The sequence below is a fragment of the Myxine glutinosa genome, chromosome 7, assembly GCF_964187855.1.
Source record: "Myxine glutinosa chromosome 7, kmMyxGlut1.1, whole genome shotgun sequence".
Classification (NCBI taxonomy): Eukaryota; Metazoa; Chordata; class Myxini; order Myxiniformes; family Myxinidae; genus Myxine; species Myxine glutinosa.
The window spans coordinates 126965300-126989481 of record NC_136267.1 but is presented as its reverse complement, the minus strand read 5'-3'; the positions used below and the strand labels follow the sequence as shown (position 1 = coordinate 126989481).

Sequence of the window (24182 nt, the reverse complement as noted above, 5' to 3'; positions counted from 1 at the left end):
TCATTTTGTCTTCTGTCCCCCGCCCTTCCGACAAGGTCAGAGATGGGGACGTTAAAATGAGCTCCGTATGATCTACCAATCATCTGTCCATATACTTTTGTGTACATGATGGTTCAGAAACCGTTTAACGTTTAGCTTTCAAATTGCAAATATCTATTCCTCATGACATATTAAGCCTGGTGTTGGCTTAGCTGTTAGGGTGCTGGCTTGGTATCCTAGGATCCTGGGTTCGAATCCCAGTCGGTTGCTGAATTAACACCAGGGGGGTTGACTCAGCCTGTCATCCTTCTGAGGTCGGCAAAATTGAGCACCAGTTCACTGGTAATTCCCTGTGTCGCAAGAGGCGACTAACAGGGTTGGCGGCAGGAAGGGCATCTGGCCGTAAAACATTGCTTCAAAAAGGGGACCGTGGTGCCCAAAAAAGCCAACCCCTGCTCTGCAGGGAAAAATGGCCTCTAAAGGTGGTTCTTCTTCTTTCTATTCCTTATGATATATCTCAACCTGATTATATCATGGCTGTGATTGGCTGAATGATGTTGCCATAGCAACTATCTGGGTAACTTGGCTTGCATACGCGATATATCAAAAAGCGTTCAAGATTTAGCTTTCAAATTACAGATCTATTCCTCATAGCATTCAAAAGGCAGGGGGGCTGAGAGTATCAGCTCCTTGCTTGCAGTTATCATTGGTTATACAGGTTGTCCACAAAATAATGTTCCAAATTCAAACAATAATAAATAAAATAAAATTGAATGAAACGATGTGGTTTGCTGCATGTGAAAGAACATGTCTCAAAGTTTAATTGTCAATTATTTTCAAGATCATCACCTGAATCCGAATGGACTTATGGACCTCTGCGCTCAAATGACACAAGAAAGTACTCAACAGCGTCACCACTTCTGCTTCCTCTGCAGGATGCTAGCGGTCTCCATTAGCTTTCTGTTCCACTCACGAATCGTTTTTGTCAGTGGTGGCTGCCTTCAATAGGTCGTACTCAAGCTTCATTGAACATGTGTCACTGATTTGATCTCTATAAACCAGGCAACACACTGGTCTTTTTCTTGTGGGGTGCCATTTGCAATAAATGTGAGGTCATGTGTCACAGGTGATATCTGGAAATGAAAAAAAGTTAATAGAAGTTTGAGAAATGTTCTTTCACATGCATCAATCCACATTGTTGTATCACGTTTCATTATTTTTTAAATTACGTTTTGAATTTGGAACGGTAATTTGTGGATATCCTGTATAGTGTTCTCTGTCATTTATTTCCTGTTCATAATTATCAACTTATTATGAATTACTTGTGTATAATCAAGGTGGTGTTAATCATTCGCTTCTGTGGTGTATTTAGCCTCCCAGATCAACCATTTGTGAGGTTAACAGGACAGGTATCCACTTGACCCATTTGGCTGTCCGAACGTCGCATGTATAAGAACGCCAATGTTGGGTCCTTATAAACCGTTACCTGGAGGTGTGCGACTATAGGAAACAGTGTCCCAGACCAATTCATGAGCACTACAAATGGAATACACATTTAATGTAGTAAAACAGACCATGATGAAGATTAACCAAAGCTATTTGTCTTTTTCTGATGATGTGCTTACAGTGAAGGCATTTACAAGTATGCTGCATTGGGATGACATCTTTACCTCTCAAATGAATGACAAGACATCAAAAGATTTTAAAAGAATTGAAAATGAAACAAAGACCGAGGTAGGGTTTCCTTTTTCTTATTTACTTCTCATGTTGTACCTTGGCTTGATAGGCCAGCATTGAGGCCAGATTGTGCACTGTTCAAGAACAAGCAGGACAAAGGGGGGAGAGGGGGGGGGGGAAGTCAGCATTATTTTTAAGGATTAAAAGTTGATACACATGAGCTGGCATGCTGGAAACATTTCGGGTTCTGGAGGGGGGGGGGGTGTAGAAAGAAGCTCGGTAGAGGGGGGGTGGCGAGGTGGTCGAAGCGGCATACCATCTTACTATAATTCACCAAATGTCCGTCCGTACAAAGGTACTGCAAAAACGGCTCAACCGATCGCAACGATATTTTGGGTGTGTATTCCTGGGACCCCTGGGAGTAGAATAGGCTATATTGTTTTTCCAATTTTTCCAAGTTTTCCAATTTTCCAGTTTTTCCAAACATGATGGAATAATATTTACCGATATGAAGTGATGTGGCTTTTGTTGAAATTCTACAAATACTGTTTATTCTACGTACCAGGAGAGAGTAGATCGACTCCTGATGAACTCTTCCTATATAAACGTGCGGCTCCGAAGTAACATGGCAGCATGTGCAAGGCGACTGAGAAACAGGTGTAGCGGCTGCTTCCGTGTTACAGATTCGGTGCGCAATCTTCACACATAAACGTGCGACTGAGAAAGACGTGTAGCGGCCGCTTCCGTTTTGCAGAATTCAATCTTTTTTCAAAATGGGCGCCATGTACTGTTTGATGATTTGCGTGTGATATGATTCAACGGATGTTTATATGAATCGTTTAAAATAAAAAAAAGCCTTCAATTTCTGATATTTTGCCTTTTCATTTGGGCTTCCCAAATTGAAGCCCCGCCCATAGGGCGGGTACCGTTTCTAGTAATTCTAATGCAAGTCACTGTTTACTCCAATGACATTGTTTTTTTCCCCATAGAAAGGGTGCCTTTTCACTAAGAAGGACACCTTTTCCCTGTGATAAACGATTTTCCCTATCAAAAAAATGGTGTCTTTTCACCAGGACAAGGTCACCCATTCCGAGATATATGCATGTATGTACGAGGGCCAATAAATAAATAAATAAACCAATAAAAAAACAATAAATAAACCTTAACATGGCGATATAAATTCGAGAATGTAATGTGTGTAGTTGTAGACGACATACATGACATGACCAAAAGTATGCGGACACCCCTTGTAATTAGTGGATTTGGCTGTTTCTGCCACACCCATTGCTGAAAGGTATATATTAATCAAGCACAGAGCCATGCAATCTCCATAGACACACATTGGCAGTGGAATGGGCTGTACCGAAGAGCTCAGTGACTCTTCTGTGACTTTCTGATTTTCAACGTGGCACCGTCATAGAATGCCACCTTTCCAACAAGTCAGTTCGTCAAATTTCGGCCCGGTTGGAGCTGCCCCGATCAACTGTAAGTGCTGTTATTGTGAAGTGGAAACGTCTCGGAGCAACAACAGCTCAGCCGTGAAGTGGTAGGCCACACAAGCTCACAGAATGGGACCGCCAAGTGCTGAAGCATGTAGCGCGTAAAAATCATCTGTCCTCGGTTGCAACACTCACTACCGAGTTTGAAACTGCCTTGGGAAGCAGCATCAGCACAACAACTGTTCGTCGGGAGCTTCATGAAATAAATGGGTTTCCGTGGTCGAGCAGCCGCACACAAGCCTAAGATCACCATGCGCAATGCCAATCGTCAGCTGGAGTGGTGTAAAGCTCGCCAGCATTGGACTCTGGAGCAGTGGAAACACGTTCTCTGGAGTGATGAATCACGCTTCACCATCTGGCAGTCCGACGGACAAATCTGGGTTTGGCAGATGCCAGGAGAACGCTACCTACCCGAATGCATAGTGCCAACTACAAAGTTTGGTGGAAGAGGAATAATGGCCTGGGGAATTTCTTTGTTGAGATTTTTCACAAAATAATTAAAACTGAAATACAGAAATATCTAATTCACATAACTATTCAACCCCCTGAGTCAATACTTTGTAGAAGGATCTTTGGCAGGGATTCCACTTTTGAGTCTTCTTGGGTATGTCTGTGTTAGCTTAGCACACCTGGAATTGGGGAGTTTCTCCCATTCTTCCTTGTAGGTTTGTTCAAGCTCTGTCAAAATTGAATGGGGAGCATCATTTAACAGCAATCTTCAGAAGTCTTTCCACAGTTTCACAATGGGATTCAAATCTGGGCTTTGGCTGGGCCACTCAAGGACTTTCACATTCTTGTTCGGAAGCCGTCCCAGTGTTGCTTTGGCTGTATGCTTGGGATCATTGTCCTGTTGGAATGTAAATCTTTGCCGCAGTCTAAGGTCTTTTGCACTCTGAAGCAGGTTATCCTCAAGGATTTGTCTGTATTTGGCGTCATTCATTCTTTCCTCTATCCTTGCAAGTCTTCAAGTCCATGCCGCTGAAAATCATCCCCATAGCATGATGCTGCCACCGCCATGCTTCATGGTAGGGATGGTGTTAAATTGGTGATGAGGTTTGCTCGGTTTGCAGAAGTAGTGCTTTGCATTTAGGCCAAAGAGTTCATTTTCATCTCATCAGACCACGTAATCTTTTACATTGTGCTCTCAGAGTCTTTCACGTGCCTTTTTGCAAACTTCAGGTGTGCTGTCATGTGACTTTTTCTCAGGAGTGGCTTCTGTCTGGCCACTCTCCCATAAAGCCTAGATGTGTGAAGTGCTACAGAGACTGTTGTTCTTCAGGCAGGTTCTCCCATCCCAGCCAAAGAACTCTGTAGTTCTGTCATTGGTCATTGGGTTCTGGATCACCTCCCTGACCAAGGTACTTCTTGTCCTGTTGCTCAGTTTGGTCAGATCTGGGAAGAGTCTGGATAGTTTCATATTCTTTTCATTTCCTAATGATATAGCTCACTGTGCTCTTGGGAACATTCAACATTGTAGAAATGGTTTCATACACATCCTCAGATCTATGCCTCCTCACAATTGTATCTCGGAGTTCTACGGAGAGTTCATCAGACTTCATGGTAGAGTTTCTGCTCTGACATGCACCTTGTATAGAAAGGTGTGTTTCTTTCGAAAGCATGTCTAATCAATTGAGTTGGTCATATGTGGACTCCAATCAAGTTGGAAAGACATCTCAAGAATGACCAAAGGAAATTGGATGCACCTGAGCTCAATTTGGAGTGTCATAGCAAAGGGGTTGAATACTTATTTGACTCAAAATATTTCAGTATTCTTTTTTTAAAAATTTGGAAACATTTCTAAAAAAAAAAAATCCACTTTGACATCATGGGGTTATGACATTATGTGTAAATCAGTGACAAAAAATCTCATTGTAGTCAATTTTACATTTAGGCTGTAACACAACAAAATGTGAAAAAGTCAAAGGGTGTGAATACTTTCTGAAGGCACGAAATACTGGTGAGGAATAAATATTGATTTTTGTATTAACTTGAACTACTTACATGTTTATTTAAAGTGTGATACTAATTTACAAGTATAACATGCAAATTATTATAGCATGGGATTCACTTGAATGCCTTTCTCTCTTTTTCCAGTTTGACAACGTTTATCGGAACACTTCTGGTTATATTGGTGTTGAAGTTCTGACCATCAGGTAAGTTTCATTGGAATTTTAAAGTGTAAATGTTGTTCTCTCTTGGATGAACATGAAACCGTCATTTGCACATGCTGATCCTTCAATCTCAAGCTAATACTCAATATCATTCAAATGCTTAAGTTGCATGCATGGAATCGTCACCCCAGAAAGGTCATGGCAGTGGAGAGGGTGGACAGGTTTAAGTGGGAATTAGATCAGTACCTGGATGCATTGTACCTGGATGACTCTTTACCTGCAAAGGCCTTCAAAGGGGATGAATTATTTATCAACTTACATGTATTGAAACAATGTGCATTGTTGTTGCCAAGCATAATTAATCATTCCACAGCAAAAAAAAAATTCAAGAGGTGCATCTTTTGAATTGACATTTTATTTTCAAATTGGAAGCAATTCAAATTCCCTTGGGATTCCAATTAGAGTGATAATTAAGCCTTAATTATTAAAGTCTCCTAATTGCCTACTCCACTGAGAGAGCTTCATCATGTTAAAAACATGTTTTCACTGTATCACTTGTCATTGACATGTCACATTTTAACTGTTTTCAGAAGGGAAGAGTGGGGAGGATGGAGGGGAGAGAGGAGAGGAGGGGAAAGGAGAGGGAAGGGGGTAGGCGAGGTGGAGGCGAGTAGGGGAGGAGTGTAATGGAGGAGGGTAGGAGGCAAAGCCACTACGAAGAGCACGAAGAACATTGAAGCATTGCACCATGTAAAGTCACTCGATGTGGGAAACCAATCAAAAGTGAACGGATTTTTACACAATTTGTTTTCATTGAGGGTTTTTCTATCTTTGCGACTGCCAGAAATGGAAACAGAAATCAAACTAGAACGGCTAGTTTGATTGAGAAATCAAACTCAATAGAGCGCATACCTCCGCCAGGCTCAACAGTTTATGTTTTGTATCCCATTGATAGGCCAGATCTAGATTCGGACCTGAACCAATATCTAATCGGCTTGTTAATGTCACCTAATCCCCCATGTCACCTAATTGAGGTCATAACTCGTCCACAACCTTTTCCAATATAATGTTATTTATCGCTTTTCGCCCGATCTCTCAATGGTGAAGAATCACTTAGAAATTAAATAATTCTCGTATCCGAATCCATATTCATATCTTCACCAAAATCGAATCGATTCTTCCTTGTCACACACACAACCTCTCCATCAGGTTTTGTCCAAATCTGTCTTCAACTTTTTGAGATATCCTGCTATATATAGTTTTTGGCCCTATCTCTCAATGGTGAAGAATCACTTTTAAAATTATACGAACCGATCTGGATCTTCACCAAAATCGAATCATTTCTTCCGTGTCACATACACTACCTCTCTGCCAAATTTTGTCCGAATCCGTCCACAACTTTTTTGAGATATCTTGATCACAGACAGACAGACAAACAAACAAATGAAAATTCACTCATAGAGTGACACTTGGCAAAAGAGAACCAAGTAGAATGTCACTCAGTAGAGCATCCTTTTGACCTCACAAATAATTGGTGGTTGAATTATGTGATCTGATATGCAAATCGTCTTCAATGTTTTAAAGTTAATCTGATGAAAATTGACAGTTTTAGAAATTCGGCCTATGTTGACCTCAAAAATAGTTGGTGGTTGAAGTCAGTTAGGTGATAGGAAAATCCTTTTAAAATTTCAAGTCAATTAGATTAAAACTGAGGATTTTAGAAATTTGAAAAGGTTGATGACCTTTTGGCCTATGTTGACCTTTTGGCCTATGTTGATCTCAAAAAGAGTTGGTGGTTGAATTCAGTTAGCTGGTATGGAAATCCGATTCAAATTTCAAGTCAATAGGATGAAAATTGAGGATTTTAGAAATTTGAAGAAAAGTGGTTGATCTTTAGCCTATGTTGACCTCAAGAATAGATGGTGGTTGAATTCAGTTTCCCGATATGAAAATGGTTTTCAAATTGCAAGTCAATCGGGTGAAAATTGAGGATTTTAAGAGATTTGAAAAAAGTAGTTGACCTTTGGCCTGTGTTGACCTTTTGACCGAAAAAAAAATAGGATTCTGTCGGACCACGAACTGTACTGTTTGGTGAAGCTTTGCGAAGATCGGTTTAAAATTTTGCCAAGTAACAGACAGACGGACAGACAGGGGTGAAAACATAACCTCCATCCACCTTCGGTGGCGGAGGTAATTAGAGTTAAAATGAGGGTGTGAGGCCGTTCAAAGTAAAACGTTTTCACCAAAGGAAATCCTTGACAAAGTCATAAAATGTGATTTCTAAATCTACAGTCCTTATATAATCCAATAGCTTATATGTTTAGGCATGTGATGATGTGCAAAACTTCAAACAAAACATTCATTGTGACACCTATACACGCAGAAAACGGTAGGCAAGGTCGGCGAGGCCTACAACATGCACTATGTAAGATCACTCCATTCCGCAAGCTAATAAAAACTGAACGGATTTGCACAAAAAATTTTCTCAGTCTTAAGCTACTTTAGCAACAACTATAAATGGAAACCGAAATTTAATTGGAGTTAAAATGAGGGTGTGGAGCATCGGGAAGAAAAACTACATTTTCACCAAAGGAAATTCTCCACAGTCATGAAATGCGATTCCTACAAAAGCGATGCGATTAGTAGGTATGAAGATCAGACATTCGATGATGTGTGAGGATAGTGAAAAAAACAATGTTGACCCTTGCGGCCTGTTCCAAGGCAAGGCGTTTTGAGCAGGCTGAAAAAGCCGAATACCCCTGCGAGGGATAGCGGGGCGACCAAAGATAAAGCCTGTTATTGGTTTAATTAAATAAGTGCATTAATTGTCTTCAAAAAGGGTGATGTAACACACCCACACAAACACCTAGTTTTCATTCATGCAATCCCTTGGAGGTCGAGAAATATGCATGTAAGTTTGGAGCCGCTAGGTTTCATTGTTGTGGAGTTATGGAGGGCACACACACACACACACACACACACACACACACACACACACACACACACACACACACACACACACACACTGCCTTTTATCATCATAAATTATGTGAAAATGTTTTTTTCTCTATTGCAGCAAAGGGAGTGTCAAAATACTGACTTCCTGCATGTTTAGCAAAAAATCCACAATGAATGATACACTCTTCAATTATTTGCTTGGAAACGTCAATGGCAGCAGCGGTGGTAAGCATGTTTAATTCCAGATTCATTTTGAAAACTACATGGTATTCATAGAATACTTACCCTGCACAGTCAACTGCGAGCCAACTCTTCTGTTTTTGAACATTGTTTTTCTTCGATCCAATATGGCTGCCAGACCACGTGAGCGATGACATTATAAATTTGTATTCTCTAATAGTCTAATATAATTGCTGCATAGATCACGCTCAATACTTTTCAAACTGATGGTAAAATTTCGTGTCATTCGGACCAACGGTTACCGAGAAAATGATTTTTTTAAATGCAGACACGTACGGCACACGGCACTTTTCCGGCACACGGCACCCGTACGGCACACGTACGGCACACGCCACACGTACGGCACACGGCACACGTACGCAAATGAATGCTTAACCCTGCTTTTCGTTTCGCGAGTGCAGGGTATTAAATATTGAAGACTATAGTTTTCAAACACCTACAGTTTTGCAAATAGAATAGTTAACTAGAACGCCACTCAGTAGAGCGCATACTCCCGCCGTGGGTCAAGTTGGAATAGTACGATTTCACAAAAGTTTGAGGGAGTAGTTCAGTGACAACATAAGACAAGACAACACAAGACAGACACTGCACAGATATATACGTAGAATATATAGAAGATAATGTTAAAAAAAAACAAGGCAATTTCACTTACATTTTCGGATTCAGCGTTCAATTCCATATAGGTGAGTGTATTTTGAGGCATGTGTGACTTCAAATAAAATTGTAAGCCAGGAAAAACGTTCGTTTCATTCCTTAGGGATACAACATGTAAAACTGGCCCAAACGTCAAAACAAAACTCGCTCATTTTAGGTCGTACAAGCTAATGCGACCACTCATTCTTCTGGGAAGAATCCCGTGCACATGCTTGTCACACTTATAAGTCTTTATAAGTTCATCAAATACTGACACCGCGATTGACATTCGCTGAGGTAAATAGTCAGGCAGAACGGCTTAACAAAAGCGCCATTTTTATTTTTGTGGTCCATTAGACCAGATACAATAGATTTAGGACCGGAGGCAAGAAATATAGTGTTCTTCACCTTTTTATTGGACAAAAACCAAGGACAAAAACCAATGATGTATATATTTTCAACAAGCAGGCTAACTTTTATTTCATTACATGCAGTGTTATTTGTAAAACTTATGCATGCCTGCATAATAAATCTTACGCTTCCATGTAATAATAATTAGTAATATAATACCGAGTGTTTATACAAATGTGTTATACTTGTGACTCGCGCACCTCTCATATATCTAACATGTACGCAACTACAAGGATGTAATGACAATATAGCTTTAGAACAGACAACATGTTGTTAAAGGTAATTTGTCCGGGAATTTATGTATTTACGATTTTAGTCTAACTCCAATAGCTGATGATTTATTTGCATAAATGTATTGCTCGATATTATGCTGTGCGAGTCGTATTTGCGCAAAAATCAAACACTGTATATGTCTTGCCTCCGGTCCTAATTCTATTGCATATGGTCCAATGAACCACTAAAATAAAAATGGTACTTTTGTAAAGTCGTTTCCCCAAAAATTGCTAAGCTGCCTAACTAAAATGTTGATATTGAAGGAGCTGTGCTCCTACGCGAGTCGAAAGGATTGACGCGACAAAAGATGGGAATTCGTCCGAGTTTCTTTATTGAGCAAAACCAAAACTCGGGTACTCTGAAAAGCCCGTTTATCGGGCAGCAATATATATGTATATGCAATCAAACACGTCATGTCGGAGCGTTTGCCCGGGAAAGGCGAGTCTGGACATGCCCGGGAAAGGCGAGACCGGGCGTGCCCGGGAAAGGCGAGTCTGGGCATGCCCGGGAAAGGCGAGACTGGGCGTCCCCGGGCGGCCTGGGCGAACCCGGGAAAGGCGAGTCCGGGCATGCCCGGGAAAGGCGCGTCTGGGCATGTCCGGGCGGCCTGGGCGAGCCCGGTACAGTGATCGCTCCCTGGTTGCGTCTTCGGCAGGTGTAAGGCGATTGTGTATGCTCAGCGGCAACCGCTACACGCACCCCCCCAGAATCGACTTGCACCGGCAGGGTCAATTTAAGGGGGGTCCTGATGACCTGGCCGAAGCGACCCCTGGAGGGTCGTGGGGGGTGGGGGGGTCCGGTGTGGTGGTGGGTGGTTGAGCGGGGGTAACCGTGGACGGGGGGCAGCCTCGCCGCGGAGGAAGGGCCAACCGTGGTGGTTGGTCGACGTCCATGTGCGCCGGCTTGAGGCGGTCCACCGAAATCCGGTCCGACCTGCCGCCGACGTCGACGACGAAAGACTTGTCGTCCCGTCGCAGGACCGGAAGGGCCCGTCGTACGGCGGCCGGAGTGGCCCCCGGTGTGCGTCATGACGCACAAAAACGTACTCCGCTGTGCGAAGCGCTGGGGGGACGTAGGACTGGGGGCCACCATGGCGGGACGTTGGCACGGGGGCAAACCGTCAGGCGGCCTCCTGGAGGTCCGAGCGCTGGTGAGCTGCGGACCAGGGACTGGTAGCATCGGGCACGAACTCGCCCGGGACGCGTAGCGGCTGGCCATAGACGAGCTCGGCGGTGGATGCCTGTCGGTCCTCCTTGGGAGCCGTGCGGAGGCCCAAAAGGACCCACGGCAGCCAGTCGGCCCAACCGCCGTCCTGAAGGCCGGCCATGAGCGCGGCCTTCATGGAGCGGTGAAAACGCTCGCACAACCCATTGGCTTGGGGGTGGGAGGCCGTGGTATGGTGGAGCTTGACCCCCAGGTTGCGGCGACCGCGCCCCACAGCTCGGAGGTGAACTGCGGACCGCGGTCCGAAGAGATGTCCGCCGGTGCGCCGAAACGGGCGACCCAGGTGGCGATGAAAACCTGCGCCACGTCGGCGGTGGTGGTGGAAACGAGGGGAATGGCCTCCGGCCACCTGGTGGTCCTGTCCACCATGGTGAGCAGGTGTGTGAAACCTTGTGATGGGGGAAGGGGGCCCACCAGGTCCACGTTGACGTGGTCGAAACGCCGTTTGGGCACGATGAAAGGTGCCAGCGGGGCCTGGGTGTGGCGGTAGACCTTGGCCCGCTGGCAGGCCGTGCAGGCGTTGGCCCAATCACGGACGTCCCGTCGAAGTCCGTGCCAGACGAAACGCGCCGACACCAGCTTCTGGGAAGCTTTCCAGCCCGGGTGGGAAAGGCCGTGGAGGGAGGCGAAAACGCGGCGCTGCCAGGTAACGGGCACGACGGGGCGAGGCTGGCCTTGGGAGACGTCGCAGAGCAGGACAGTGTCCGCGAAGGGGACGTCGGCCAGGCGGAGGCCCGTGTCCGCCGCCCGGAGGGCTTGCACCGTGGTGTCGGTGGTCTGGTCGGCCGCCATAAGCGCGAAGTCCACACCGAGGTGGACCACGTTCGCGCTGGCCCGAGAAAGACAGATGGCCACGGCGTTGTCTTTTCCGGCGATGTGCCGGATGTCCGTGGTAAACTCCGACACGGCGGAGAGGTGGCGCTGCTGGCGGGCCGACCACGGCTCCGTAACTTTGGCCATCGCGTAAACCAACGGCTTGTGGTCGACGAAAGCCGTGAACGGGTGGCCGTCCAGGAGGTGGCGGAAATGGCGAACGGCCAGGTATAGACTGAGGAGCACGCAGTCAAATGTGCTATATTTTAGCTCGTTCGGCCAGAGTTGCCGGCTAAAAAAAGCGAGTGGCTGCCAAACCCCGTTCACCCATTGTTCATGTACGGCACCCACCGCGTAGTCGGAGGCGTCCGTAGTGAGGGCGATGGGAGCGTCGAGCACCGGGTGAGCAAGCAGCGTTGTGTCGGCGAGGGCCAGCTTTGCGCCTGTGAATGCCGCATCCATGGCTGCGGACCAGACGACGTCATGCTTGGCCGGCTTGCCCCGGAGGGCTTCGTAAAGGGGCCGCATGAGCTGAGCAGCGCGGGGCACGAAACGGTGGTAAAAATTCACCATGCCGAGGAACTCCTGCAGGGCCTTGATGGAGCGGGGACGCGGGAACTCGGTGATGGCCTCGACCTTGGTTGGCAGCGGCACGGCCCCGTTCCTGGTGATGTGGTGGCCCAAAAAGTCAACGGCCGTCGTGCCGAAGTGGCATTTGGCCGGGTTGACGATTAACCCGTGCTCGCTGAGGCGCCCGAACAGTGTTCGGAGGTGGAGGAGGTGCTCGGCCCGGGACGTGCTGGCGACGAGGATGTCGTCCAGGTAGACGAAGAGGAACGGCATGTCGCGCAGCACGCCGTCCATCAAGCGCTGGAACGCCTGGGCCGCATTCTTGAGGCCAAACGGCATCCTCAGGAATTCGAACAGGCCGAACGGTGTGATGATGGCCGTTTTTGGGACGTCGGCCGGCCTGACAGGTACCTGGTGGTATCCCCGTATTAAGTCAATTTTCGAGAAAATGACCCGCCCCGCCAAACGGGTGGAAAAGTCCTGGATGTGCGGGACCGGATACCTGTCGTGGGTGGTAACGTCGTTGAGGCGGCGGTAGTCGCTACATGAGCGCCAGCCACCCCCCGGCTTCGGCACGATGTGCAGTGGCGAGGCCCACGCGCTATCGGAGCGCCGCACGATGCCGAGGTGCTCCAACGCGTTAAACTCGGCCTTTGCCACGGCAAGCTTGGCCGGGTCGAGGCGGCGGGCTCTGGCGTAGACCGGCGGGCCCGTAGTTGGTATGTGGTGCTCGATACCATGTCTCACTGCGACGGCCGAAAACGTCGGCCGCGTGAGGGCCGGGAACTCTGCGAGCAGGCGAGCGAACTCGTTCGCCGCCGGGAGGGCGCATGCTAGTTCGGTCGGCGCGGAGCTGCTCATCGTGCATGCCAGGGAGCTGAAAGTCTCGGCATTGACAAGGTGACGCCGTTTGACGTCGACCAGCAGCCCGTGCGCGCAGAGGACGTCGGCGCCTAGCAAAGCCATGGGCACGCTTGCCGTCACAAAGGTCCAATTAAAGCGCTGGCTGCCGAAGCAGAGGGTGACGTTGTGCGGGCCAAAGGTGCGGATGGCCGATCCGTTGGCAGCGACCAAGGAGGGGCCGCAAACGGCGGTCTGCCTGTCCTGCTCGGAGGTGGGTATGACGCTCAGTTGGGCGCCGGTGTCACAAAGAAAACGCCGCCCGGACGCTTTGTCCTTGATGAAAAGCAAGTTGCCCGAGTGGCCGGCGCTCATGGCTGGTAATGAACGCCAGCCCGGCCGTTTCCCGACTTGCCGAAAGTGCACGGGGGTCGGCATGTCCGAGCCTTTTGTCCAACCCTGGCGTGGTAATAACACCACGCCTTGTCAGGTGGAGGCCCTGGCCGTCGTGTTGGAAGCGGTCGGCACGATGTGGCGGCCGCCAGTTGCACCGGCAGTTCGGCCTCCAACCGCACCGGGCGCTCGGGCGCCATGGGCGTCGCCTCGGACGGCGGCGGGCTCCAGGTAGCCGCCCCGTTGTGCTGGCCTGCCGAGGAGATCTTGTCGGCTTCCCTGGCGAGGGCGTGGGGATCCGTGATCTGTGTGCCTGCCAGGGCAAAGCGTACCTGGCTAGGCAGCTGGCGGAGGAACAGCTCCCGGAAAAGAAAATCCGGGGAGTGCTCACCGAGCAGCGAGAGCATGTAGTCCATTCGCTCGGACGGGCACGTGTCGTCGAGCTCGGGCAGGTCGAGCAAGCATCGTGCGCATTCTGCCGGTGAGAGGGCGAATGCGTCGAGGAGGAGCGTCTTGATCGCGCCATACTTGTCAGCGGCTGGCGGGTGCTGGAGGAGGCCCAGGGCACGGGCCGCGGTGGCGGAGCCGAGTGCCGCTACCACATGGTGGAAGCGGGTGTTGTCGGCGGTAATGCCTCGCAGGGCAAACTGGGAGTCCGCCTGGGCGAACCAAACCGCCGCGTGAGCCTCCCAGAAGGTAGGCAGTTTAAGGGCAACTGCCGTGTCCATGTCCGGGGTCACCAGTGAAGGAGCTGTGCTCCTACGCGAGTCGAAAGGATTGACGCGACAAAAGACGGGAATTCGTCCGAGTTTCTTTATTGAGCAAAACCAAAACTCGGGTACTCTGAAAAGCCCGTTTATCGGGCAGCAATATATATATGCAATCAAACACGTCATGCCGGAGCGTTTGCCCGGGAGAGGCGAGACTGGGCGTGCCCGGGCGGCCTGGGCGAGCCCGGGAAAGGCGAGTCTGGACATGCCCGGGAAAGGCGAGACCGGGCGTGCCCGGGAAAGGCGAGACCGGGCGTGCCCGGGAAAGGCGAGTCTGGGCATGCCCGGGAAAGGCGAGTCTGGGCATGCCCGGGAAAGGCGAGACCGGGCGTGCCCGGGCGGCCCGGGAAAGGCGAGTCCGGGCATGCCCGGGAAAGGCGCGTCTGGTCATGTCCGGGCGGCCTGGGCGAGCCCGGTACAGTGATCGCTCCCTGGTTGCGTCTTCGGCAGGTGTAAGGCGATTGTGTATGCTCCGCGGCAACCGCTACAATATCTCTTCTGAGGTAAAAACAAAAACAAAAAAAAACAGTTTTAAAGCATTATACGTATCAAACGATACATTTTATGAAACGGGGAAACCTAATACACACTTTGGTGGTTTTAAAATGACAGAATATGTCTTTATTAGAAAAAAAAAGAACCTTCAAGACGACGCTGCTAACAAAATACACCGCTATACCGCATAACCACGAGTTTAAACTACATTTACAACAAATATGAAAACTATTTTCATATCACAATGTTAAATATAGAATATATAAAATATATATTCATACATATCTAAAATATATGTTAAATATAGCCTGGTGTTGGCTTTGCGGTTTGGGTGCTGGCTTCGGATCCAAGGATCCTGGGTTTGAATCCCGGTCATCGCTGAATTAACGCCAGGGGGGTTGACTCAGCCTGTCATCCTTCCGAGGTCGGCAAATTGAGTACCAGCTTGCTGGGATGAATGATCCCGATGTGTACCCCGATTTAGAATAGGTACACCGTATCCCTGCGCATCGTAAGAGCGTGACTAAGGGTTGGCGTCAGGAAGGGCATCCAGCCATAAAAACATTGCCTCAAACAGAGAACCATGATTGTCATGGGGCCCGCAAGGCTAACCCCCGCTCCAGCGGGGAAAATGGCCTTAAAACGATCATTCATTCATTCATTCATATCGAAGATAATGTTAAAAAAAAAATAAACCCTATCTTCCAATGGTAAGCAATCCTTCAAAAAATTTCTGGATCCGGAACAATATCCTGAGCTTCACAAAAACTAATCAATTCTTCCTTATCCAAAGGGCAATCATCGCACCAACTTTCATCCAAATCAGTTCAGGACTTTTCCAGATATCTTGTTCACAAACACACGAACACACACACGCACGGACACGATCGAATGCATTACTCCCGCATATGTTGGAACCCATCTGTGGATCGGTCCCATCGGCCGATGGGTCTGACCCGTTTGCGGACCCGCAGATGGGCGACCCATCTGTGGATGCACGAGAAATGACAATGCAGACCCATCGGCCGATGGGTCTGCGCCATCTGCGGATGTGTTGTTCACCTTGAAGGAATGTGTATGCATCAATGGTGGATGAGTATGTTTATTTGAACCTAAAAATAAGCAATTGATGTCATAAATGTTTATAAAGCAGTCCGTGACATGTGGTTTGTCGATAATCGTTTGTCGATAAGATAAAAAATAAGATAATGTCGCTCCATTTAAAAACGCTGGTCTACTTCGCTGGTGGCACTGGCAGACTCAGCTCTCCATTGTTTATATAGCAATTCCTGGCATGCCTTAATCACCCCAAAGCTAAAGATGAAGGTGTGGCTTCGTAATCGGGGCATTGTCAATTATATAAACACAATAACGCATTATGTGATTCTATGAGGTCCTCAGCGTGATTCTATGAGGCCCTATGTGATTATATGAGGCCCTCAGCGATGGGTCTGACCCGTTTGCGGATGCACAGATGGGTCGCCCATCTGCGGATCCGCAAACGGGTCAGACCCATCGGCCGATGGGACCGATCCACAGATTGGTTCCAACACATACACTATATGATCAAAAGTATTGGGACAGTACAACTAAACTAGAAGTGAACCCTTCTGACCTGTGTGAGCATATTGTTTTCCCCACATTTGAAAGGAGCAGGTGCTTGTGAAGGTGTGCAGGAGAAGATATCGAAATATCGTTGTAATCACGACTTTTGACTTTCTTTAATCGCGACTTAATTTGACTGACTTTCAAAGGTTCTTGGGTGCTAGATGCAGAGTATGGGTTCTCAAGGCAATTCCATCACTTCACTTCCCAAGTCAACAGTGGTTAACATTCTTGGGAAACGAGAGAAAATACACGGTGTACCACAAGTAACCAAACAGTCAGTTATTGATGAAAAATAAAATGAGAAAAAAAGTTACTGCATGTCTGGTGTAAAACCGGTCCCCCGAGAAATGAGCGAGCACGTTAGAATATTGCTAGCACGTCTAGGATCTGATGGGTGCTACATGATAATGGTTTTATTTGGGGAGAGCTGCTGCTGTGAGGCTGTTATACATTATGGTCCTAAATGCAACTACAAAAGTGGTTCTTGAAATATAAAAACATCATTTTTCATTGATTTAGCAATCATGATGAATGTTGTCCCATCTCCCCCCCCCCCCCCCCCAACTTCCGCATTCATGAAGGTGGTAGGGGAGGCATAATAATTTGTATCACTTTTTAATGTGATAAACGAGGTAATTTGGTTGTAAAGGAAGAAATTAATGACTCTTCTGACTGTGAGGGTTTGTAAAAGAAAACAAAACAGCACTACCAGCTTTGATGCATTTACTAGGGAGAAAGTCCTTGCATCTACCTGCATCCCCAAAAAAGACTTTCTAGTAACTAGTTAATGGTGCATATTCAAAAATGAAGGCACTACTAACTGGGACAGCAGCCCAACAAGCAGGGCTCAGGACCTGAACCTTGAACCTCCTGTGTATCTAGACGAGTTAATGGTGCCTTCAGTTACGGGTTTCTAAACACATGACAACACACCTTTTGATACTGCTGCAGCTGTTGGGAATTGGTTTCAGGAGAACAATGTTGAAAACGTCTGGTGACAAAATCCAGGCCATAATTTTGGTTATGTAATATATAATACACATTATAGTTTATTAGTGTGACAGGTAACCAATGAAATGCAATATTGCCCCGGATCGGCTTTTACAGAAAATGTTTAAAAAATGAGTGATTTGTCAGGAAATGAAATGATGGTTTGTTTGATATGCCCAATGATAAAATGTTTACATTATTTTGATTATTGCAGAGCAATACAATATTTGTTACCTGGACACATGCAACAAGCAAACCACATCATGTTTATCGAAAGATGGAATTATCTCCTGTTACTGTAATGATGGACACGTCCCCAGTAAATACAGCCAACGGAGCTGTTTCGGTAACTTCCGCACCACTACACCACCATACCACTATTATCACTAACCACATCCTTATTTTCATGTCTAACAGTTATAGTTCCTTTTATCCTCTCTTCCCTTTCAGCTTGTGAGCCGGGAAAAAAAGCAGCGAACAACAAATGTGAAGCGTATGTATTAATTCTTCGTTCTTCTTTGTGGGTCATAATATGATTGTGCCGATGTATTTATCTTTTGTCTTGCATTATGTTGGTAATGCAGATTACATGTCAGGGCTATTCTGTGTCTTTGTGTTGGTGAACACGTTTGTGAACTCTGAACTAACACACAGGCAAAATAAACAGACACTGGAAGATAAAGAGGTGAAAATCATGCAGTAAATATTAACGATTTGAACATGTCTGCAGGTGCCCATTTGGATACTCTGGGGTAAACTGCAATGATGGTGAGTGTTCTTGATTTTATGTATAGTATTTGAGCATTAGATGATTCAATAATGAGACATAAAGAGTTTGGGTGAAGGATGCTCACTTCTGAGCTGTTAAGCTCCTTTGTGGAGTCAAAGCTAAACAACCAAGTTGTCTCGGTGTCGCTTAGACAAGCGGGGTTCCATCATGGAGCCTGTCATCCTTCGAAAGAGGAGTTTTGCCAGCTATCTTGCTTGAAATGTAGAAGTAAAAAACGAAGATTGTAAGAACATCTTTGCAAAGGTAATTAATGTAGATCAAGAAGTAATGTAGTTGTTGAACAACAACAACAACAACAACATGCATTTTAAGGCCATTTTCCCTGCTAGAGCGGGGGTTAGCCTTGCGGACCCCATGACAATCTTCTTAAATTTATATTTTCCCCTCAACAAATAGTGCCAAACAAATTTGTGGACCTCCATTTCTCCCTAGTTCTCCTCGTTTTTGTGTTTAGTTCTCCTCGTTTTTGTGTCTAGTTCTCGTTTTTGTCTGGTTCTCCTCGTTTTTGTGTCTAGTTCTCCTTGTTAATGTGTCTAGTTCTCCTCGTTTTTGTTTCTAGTTCTCCTCGTTTTTGTGTCTGGTTCTCGTTTTTGTGTCTGGTTCTCCTCGTTTTTGTGTCTGGTTCTCCTCGTTTTTGTGTCTGGTTGTCCTCGTTTTTGTGTCTGGTTCTCATTTTTGTGTCTGGTTCTCCTCGTTTTTGTATCTAGTTCTCCTAGTTTTTGTGTCTAGTTCTCCTCGTTTTTGTCTAGTTCTCCTCGTTTTTGTGTCTAGTTCTCCTCGTTTTTGTCTCTAGTTCTCATGTTGTCTCTAGTTCTCGTTTTTGTCTCTAGTTCTCGTTTTTGTCTCTAGTTCTCGTTTTTGTCTCTAGTTCTCCTTGTTTTTATCTCTAGTTCTCGTTTTTGTCTGTATTTCTCCTTGTTTTTGTCTTCCCTTTTCCTCTTTTTGTCTGGAGTTCTCGTTTATGTGTTGTTACCTGTCGACCTTAGGGCACCACAGCGAGCGTATAAGTGCCAGCAGAGCATATATGTGCTAGCAGAGCGTAGAAGTGCCAGCAGATGGTAGAACAGCCAGCAGAGCGTGGAACGCCTAGCAGAGGGTAGAGCGGCCAGCAGAGCATAGAACGGCCAGCAGAGCGTAGAAGTGCCAGCAGAGCGTAGAAGTGCCAGCAGAGCATATAAGTGCCAGCAGAGGGTAGAACAGCCAGGAGAGCGTGGAGCGGCCAGCAGAGCGTGGAACGGCCAGCAGTGCGTGGAACGGCCAGGAGAGCGTGGCACGGCCAGGAGAGCGTGGAACGGCCAGCAGAGCGTGGAACGGCCAGCAGAGCGTGGAACGGCTAGAAGAGGGTAGAACGGCTAGCAGAGCATGGAACAGCCAGCAGAGCATGGAACGGCCAGCAGGGCGTGGAACGGCTAGCAGAGCGTGGAATGGCCAGCAGAGCGTGGAAGTGCCAGCAGAGCGAAGAAGTTCGAGCAGAGCATATAAGTGCCAGCAGAGCGTATAAGTGCCAGCAAAGCGTGGAACAGCCAGCAGAGCATGGAACAGCCAGCAGAGGGTAGAACGGCCAGGAGAGCGTGGGACGGCCAGCAGAGCGTGGAACGGCCAGCAGTGCGTGGAACAGCTGGGAGAGCTTGGAACGGCCAGCAGTTCGTGGAACGGTCAGCAGAGCATGGAATGCCCAGCAGAGCGTGGAACGGCCAGCAGAGCGTGGAACGGCTAGGAGAGCGTGGAACGGCCAGGAGAGCGTGGAACGGTCAGCAGAGCATGGAACGGCCAGGAGAGCGTGGAACGGCTAGAAGAGCGTGGAACGGCCAGGAGAGCATGGAACGGCTCGCAGAGCGTGGAACGGCCAGGAGAGCGTGGAATGGCTAGCAGAACGTGGAACGGCCAGGAGAGCGTGGAACGGCTAGCAGAGCGTGGAACGGCCAGGAGAGCGTGGAAGGCCAGCAGAGCATGGAACGGCCAGGAGAGCATGGAACGGCTAGCACAGCATGGAACAGCTAGCAGAGCGTGGAACGGCCAGGAGAGCGTGGAAGGCTAGCAGAGCATGGAACGGCCAGCAGAGCGTGGAACGGCTAGCAGAGCGTGGAATGGCGAGCAGAGGGTGGAACAGCTAGTCGAGCGTGGAATGGCCAGCAGAGCGAGGAACGGCTAGCAGAGCGTGGAACAGCCAGCAGAGGGTAGAACGGCCAGGGGAGTGTGGAACGGCGAGCAGAGCGTGGAACGGCTAGCAGAGCGTGGAACAGCCAGCAGAGGGTAGAACGGCCAGGAGAGTGTGGAACGGCGAGCAGAGCGTGGAACGCCTAGCAGAGGGTAGAGCGGCCAGCAGAGCGTGGAACAGCCAGCAGAGCGTGGAACGGCCAGGAGAGCGTGGAACAGCCAGGAGAGCGTGGAACGGTCAGCAGAGCATGGAATGGCTAGGAGAACGTGGAACAGCTAGAAGAGCGTGGAACGGCCAGGAGAGCGTGGAACGGCTAGCAGAGCGTGGAACGGCCAGGATAGCGTGGAATGGCTAGCAGAGCGTGGAATGGCCAGGAGAGCGTGGAACGGCTAGCAGAGCGTGGAATGGCCAGGAGAGCGTGGAAGGCTAGCAGAGCATGGAATGGCCAGGAGAGCGTGGAATGGCTAGCAGAGCGTGGAACTGCCAGCAGATTGTGGAACGGCTAGCACAGCGTTAAACGGCTAGCAGAGCGTGGAACGGCCAGGAGAGCGTGGAAGGCTAGCAGAGCGAGGAACGGCTAGCAGAGCGAGGAACGGCTAGCAGAGCGTGGAATGGCTAGTAGAGCATGGAACGGCTAGCAGAGCGTAAAAAGGCTAGCAGAGCGTGGAATGGCCAGCAGAGTGAGGAACGGCTAGCAGAGCGTGGAACAGCCAGCAGAGGGTAGAACGGCCAGGAGAGCGTTGAACGGCGAGCAGAGCGTGGAACGCCTAGCAGAGGGTAGAGCGGCCAGCAGAGCGTGGAACAGCCAGCAGAGCATGGATCGGCCAGCAGAGGGTGGAACGGCCAGGAGAGCGTGGAACAGCCAGCAGAGGGTAGAGTGGCCAGCAGAGTGTAGAACGGCCAGCAGAGTGTGGAACTGCCAGTGGAGTGTATTTGGCCGAATTCTGATTATCTTCTGGCGGTGTGGTGGAGCCCGATCGGAGTTAACCCGGCCAGAGATATCCATACCATGACTCATGAGACCCGTGCTCACATCTAACTCTGAAATTTTGCTTAGAAACTCACAAAATGACCATTCTGCAGCACATCCGATTCATATACTAGCGCAAATTTCAAGCGCACAAATATGTGAAATCCTGCAATTACAATTCATTTCATGTGTCAGGAAAATATCCGAGTTCTTTTCTGAGTTGACAGCCAAACTCGGCTTAACTCAGATGTAGCTCGGAAGCGCAAGTCGCCGAGTTCGAGTTTCGCACCTTGGTTTGAATACAGCACCAGTTAAAAGCGTAGATGACACATGGAGTGTCGGTTCAAAAACACACTGCAGAAAACCTGTGTAAATATTGTGTAAACATGAATGTGATATAAAGTGCTTCTGGTAAATCAGGGGAAACTTTCTCAGTCTGTAAAACGTGATTTATTCAATGATGATTATATTATATGACTATTTGAGTGAAATAAGTTACTCAGACTAATCCACACAAAATGTACATCTGATTGTGAGGTGAGCTTGAGGGAAATGTTGAACCAGCGGTAGTAACATTAAAGCCACGAGTAGAAAAGCCCGTCAAAAATGACGGGTTGGAACAGTTTATTAGATGATACAGCCTCGTGAGCATGCCAAAGTGTGAGGCTTCAGCCTTACAAGTTTTGGGTCCTCTATCTAGGTCTTTTGGGTCCTCTGGGTTTTTGGAGTCCTGTGGATCTTTTGTGTCTTCTGGGTCTTCAGGACCTTTTGGGTCTTTGAGATATTTTGAGTCTTTTGGGACTTCAGGGTATTTCCAATCTTTGGGGTCGTTTAGTGTTTTCTCGGTCTCTTGGGGTTCAGGATGAATTGTACATTTGGTATCCATATGTACTGTATATAAAGACCATTTTCTGTCTCTGTCTCTCTCTCTCTCTCTGTCTGTCTCTCTCTGTCTCTCTGTCTCTCTCTCTCTCGCTCTCTCTCTGTCTCTCTCTGACTCTCTGTGTCTCTCTCTGGCCATCTCTCTGGCTCTCTGTGTCTCTCTCTGGCTCTCTGTGTCTCTCTGTGTCTCTCTCTCTCTCTCTCTCTCTCTCTCTGTCTGTCTCTCTGTCTCTCTGTCTCTGTCTCTCTGTCTCTGTTTCTGTCTCTGGCTCTCTGTGTCTCTCTTGCTCTCTCTCTCGCCACCTGCTGGCCGTTTGTATGCTGGTTGTACTGTCATGGCGTCTGCTTGTGGAGGCCTGTGAGTGCTCTGTGTTGTTGCTCCTTTCCCCACCCCCCTCCCCCCCCATTCACCCCTCTGTGTCCCTGTGTGTTTGTGGTTTTTTCCCCGTGATTCCCATATATATTGAGATTGGAGAGAGAGTCGGAGAGCACATGGTGATTGCTGGTAAGGGTTCGTCGTTTTTGGGCGTCGCCCTATCGGTGTTTGCTCTTTCATCTTAAACCTCTATTTCCTTTTTTTTCCTTTCGTTTATCTTTCCTTCAGCTTGTTTTGTTGCCCCCCCCCCCCTTTTTCCCGAAGTTAGGGAAATCGGAGCGGTCTGTTTACTTCCCATCCCCGGAGTTCGGGTAGGGAAGATTATATTATATATTCACTCTCCCCGAGTTGGGGAGGGGTTGTAAGTGCAGCTGTTCCAGCATGGCAGCTGCACTATCTCGATTTACGGCCTTTCAGAGCCTGACCCGTAAGCACGGGTTCTTTTGTGTACCTCCGGAACGTGAGGTTAGTGTCGAGGACATTGTCCTCACGACCGGTCATGTTGTTGGGATCGACAAGGTTGTTGCCGCTTTGCGGATGAACAAGCGGATCGTTGTGTTTTTGTCCGACGCAGATTAAAAACCACCGTTTAGAGGCCATTTTTCCCCGCAAAGCGGGGGTTGGCCTTTTCGGGGACCGTGGTAGTTGTTGTTTTTTGGTCCCCTTTTTTGAAGCAATGTTTTACGGCCGGATGCCCTTCCTGACGCCAACCCTTTTTGCCGCCTTCAACGACAAACAGGGAATTACCAGTGAACTGGTACTCAATTAGCCGACCTCGGAAGGATGACAGGCTGAGTCAACCCCCCTGGCATTAATTCGGCGATCGACCGAGATTCGAACCCAGGATCCTAGGATCCTAAGCCGGCACCCTAGCCGCTAGCCCAACACCAGGGATACGCAGATTGTGTCCCACAAATTGTCGAACAGGGTTTGACAATCGATCCAGGATTATTTGTTATGGTTTCCCCACTTGATAGCCCAGCAATAAAAGTCGTGACATCCAATTTCCCCCCATTTGTATCCGACGATGTATTAATTAAAGAGTTATCCCGATATGGTACCACCGTGTCTCGTATCTCCATGATTCCCTTCGGGTCACGGAACAACGATTTAAGACACGTGGTCTCATTCCGGCGGCAAGTGTTTATGATTTTAAAAGATTCCCAGAAGGATTTAAACCTTATAGTAAAATTAAAGCATCAACAGAATGAATATACAGTTTACGTGTCCACCAACGTTTTAAAATGTTTTGGTTTCGGACAATTTGGGTATGTTAAGCATGACTGTCCCCGAAAAGAGAACTCTCCACAAGTACAACCTCCCCTCCGAACCGGAAATAAGCAAGACCCCCACCTTCCCACCACCGATCCAAACCCTTCCACCACCGACCCAAGCCTTCCCACCACCGACCCAAACCTTCCCACCACCGACCCAAGCCTTCCCACCACCGACCCAAGCCCTCCCACAACCGACCCAAGCCTTCCCACCACCGACCCAAGCCCTCCCACCACCGACCCAAGCC

At 48.0% G+C, this 24182-nt stretch overlaps 1 protein-coding gene across 4 annotated transcripts in view; it reads left to right on the top strand.

The window, feature by feature from the left end:
• LOC137413562 (protein HEG homolog 1) overlaps window positions 1–24182 on the top strand; it is a 238483-nt gene that overhangs the window by 51326 nt on the left and 162975 nt on the right. For 2 of the 4 annotated variants that reach the window (XM_078782285.1, XM_078782283.1), the window contains exons 6-11: window positions 1607–1713; window positions 5250–5308; window positions 8343–8449; window positions 17699–17830; window positions 17935–17977; window positions 18215–18252. In XM_078782285.1, coding sequence (XP_078638411.1) covers window positions 1607–1713; window positions 5250–5308; window positions 8343–8449; window positions 17699–17830; window positions 17935–17977; window positions 18215–18252 — 486 coding nt within the window. The remainder of the gene's footprint in view (window positions 1–1606; window positions 1714–5249; window positions 5309–8342; window positions 8450–17698; window positions 17831–17934; window positions 17978–18214; window positions 18253–24182) is intronic. The other 2 variants (XM_078782281.1, XM_078782282.1) reach the window with 1 other exon arrangement.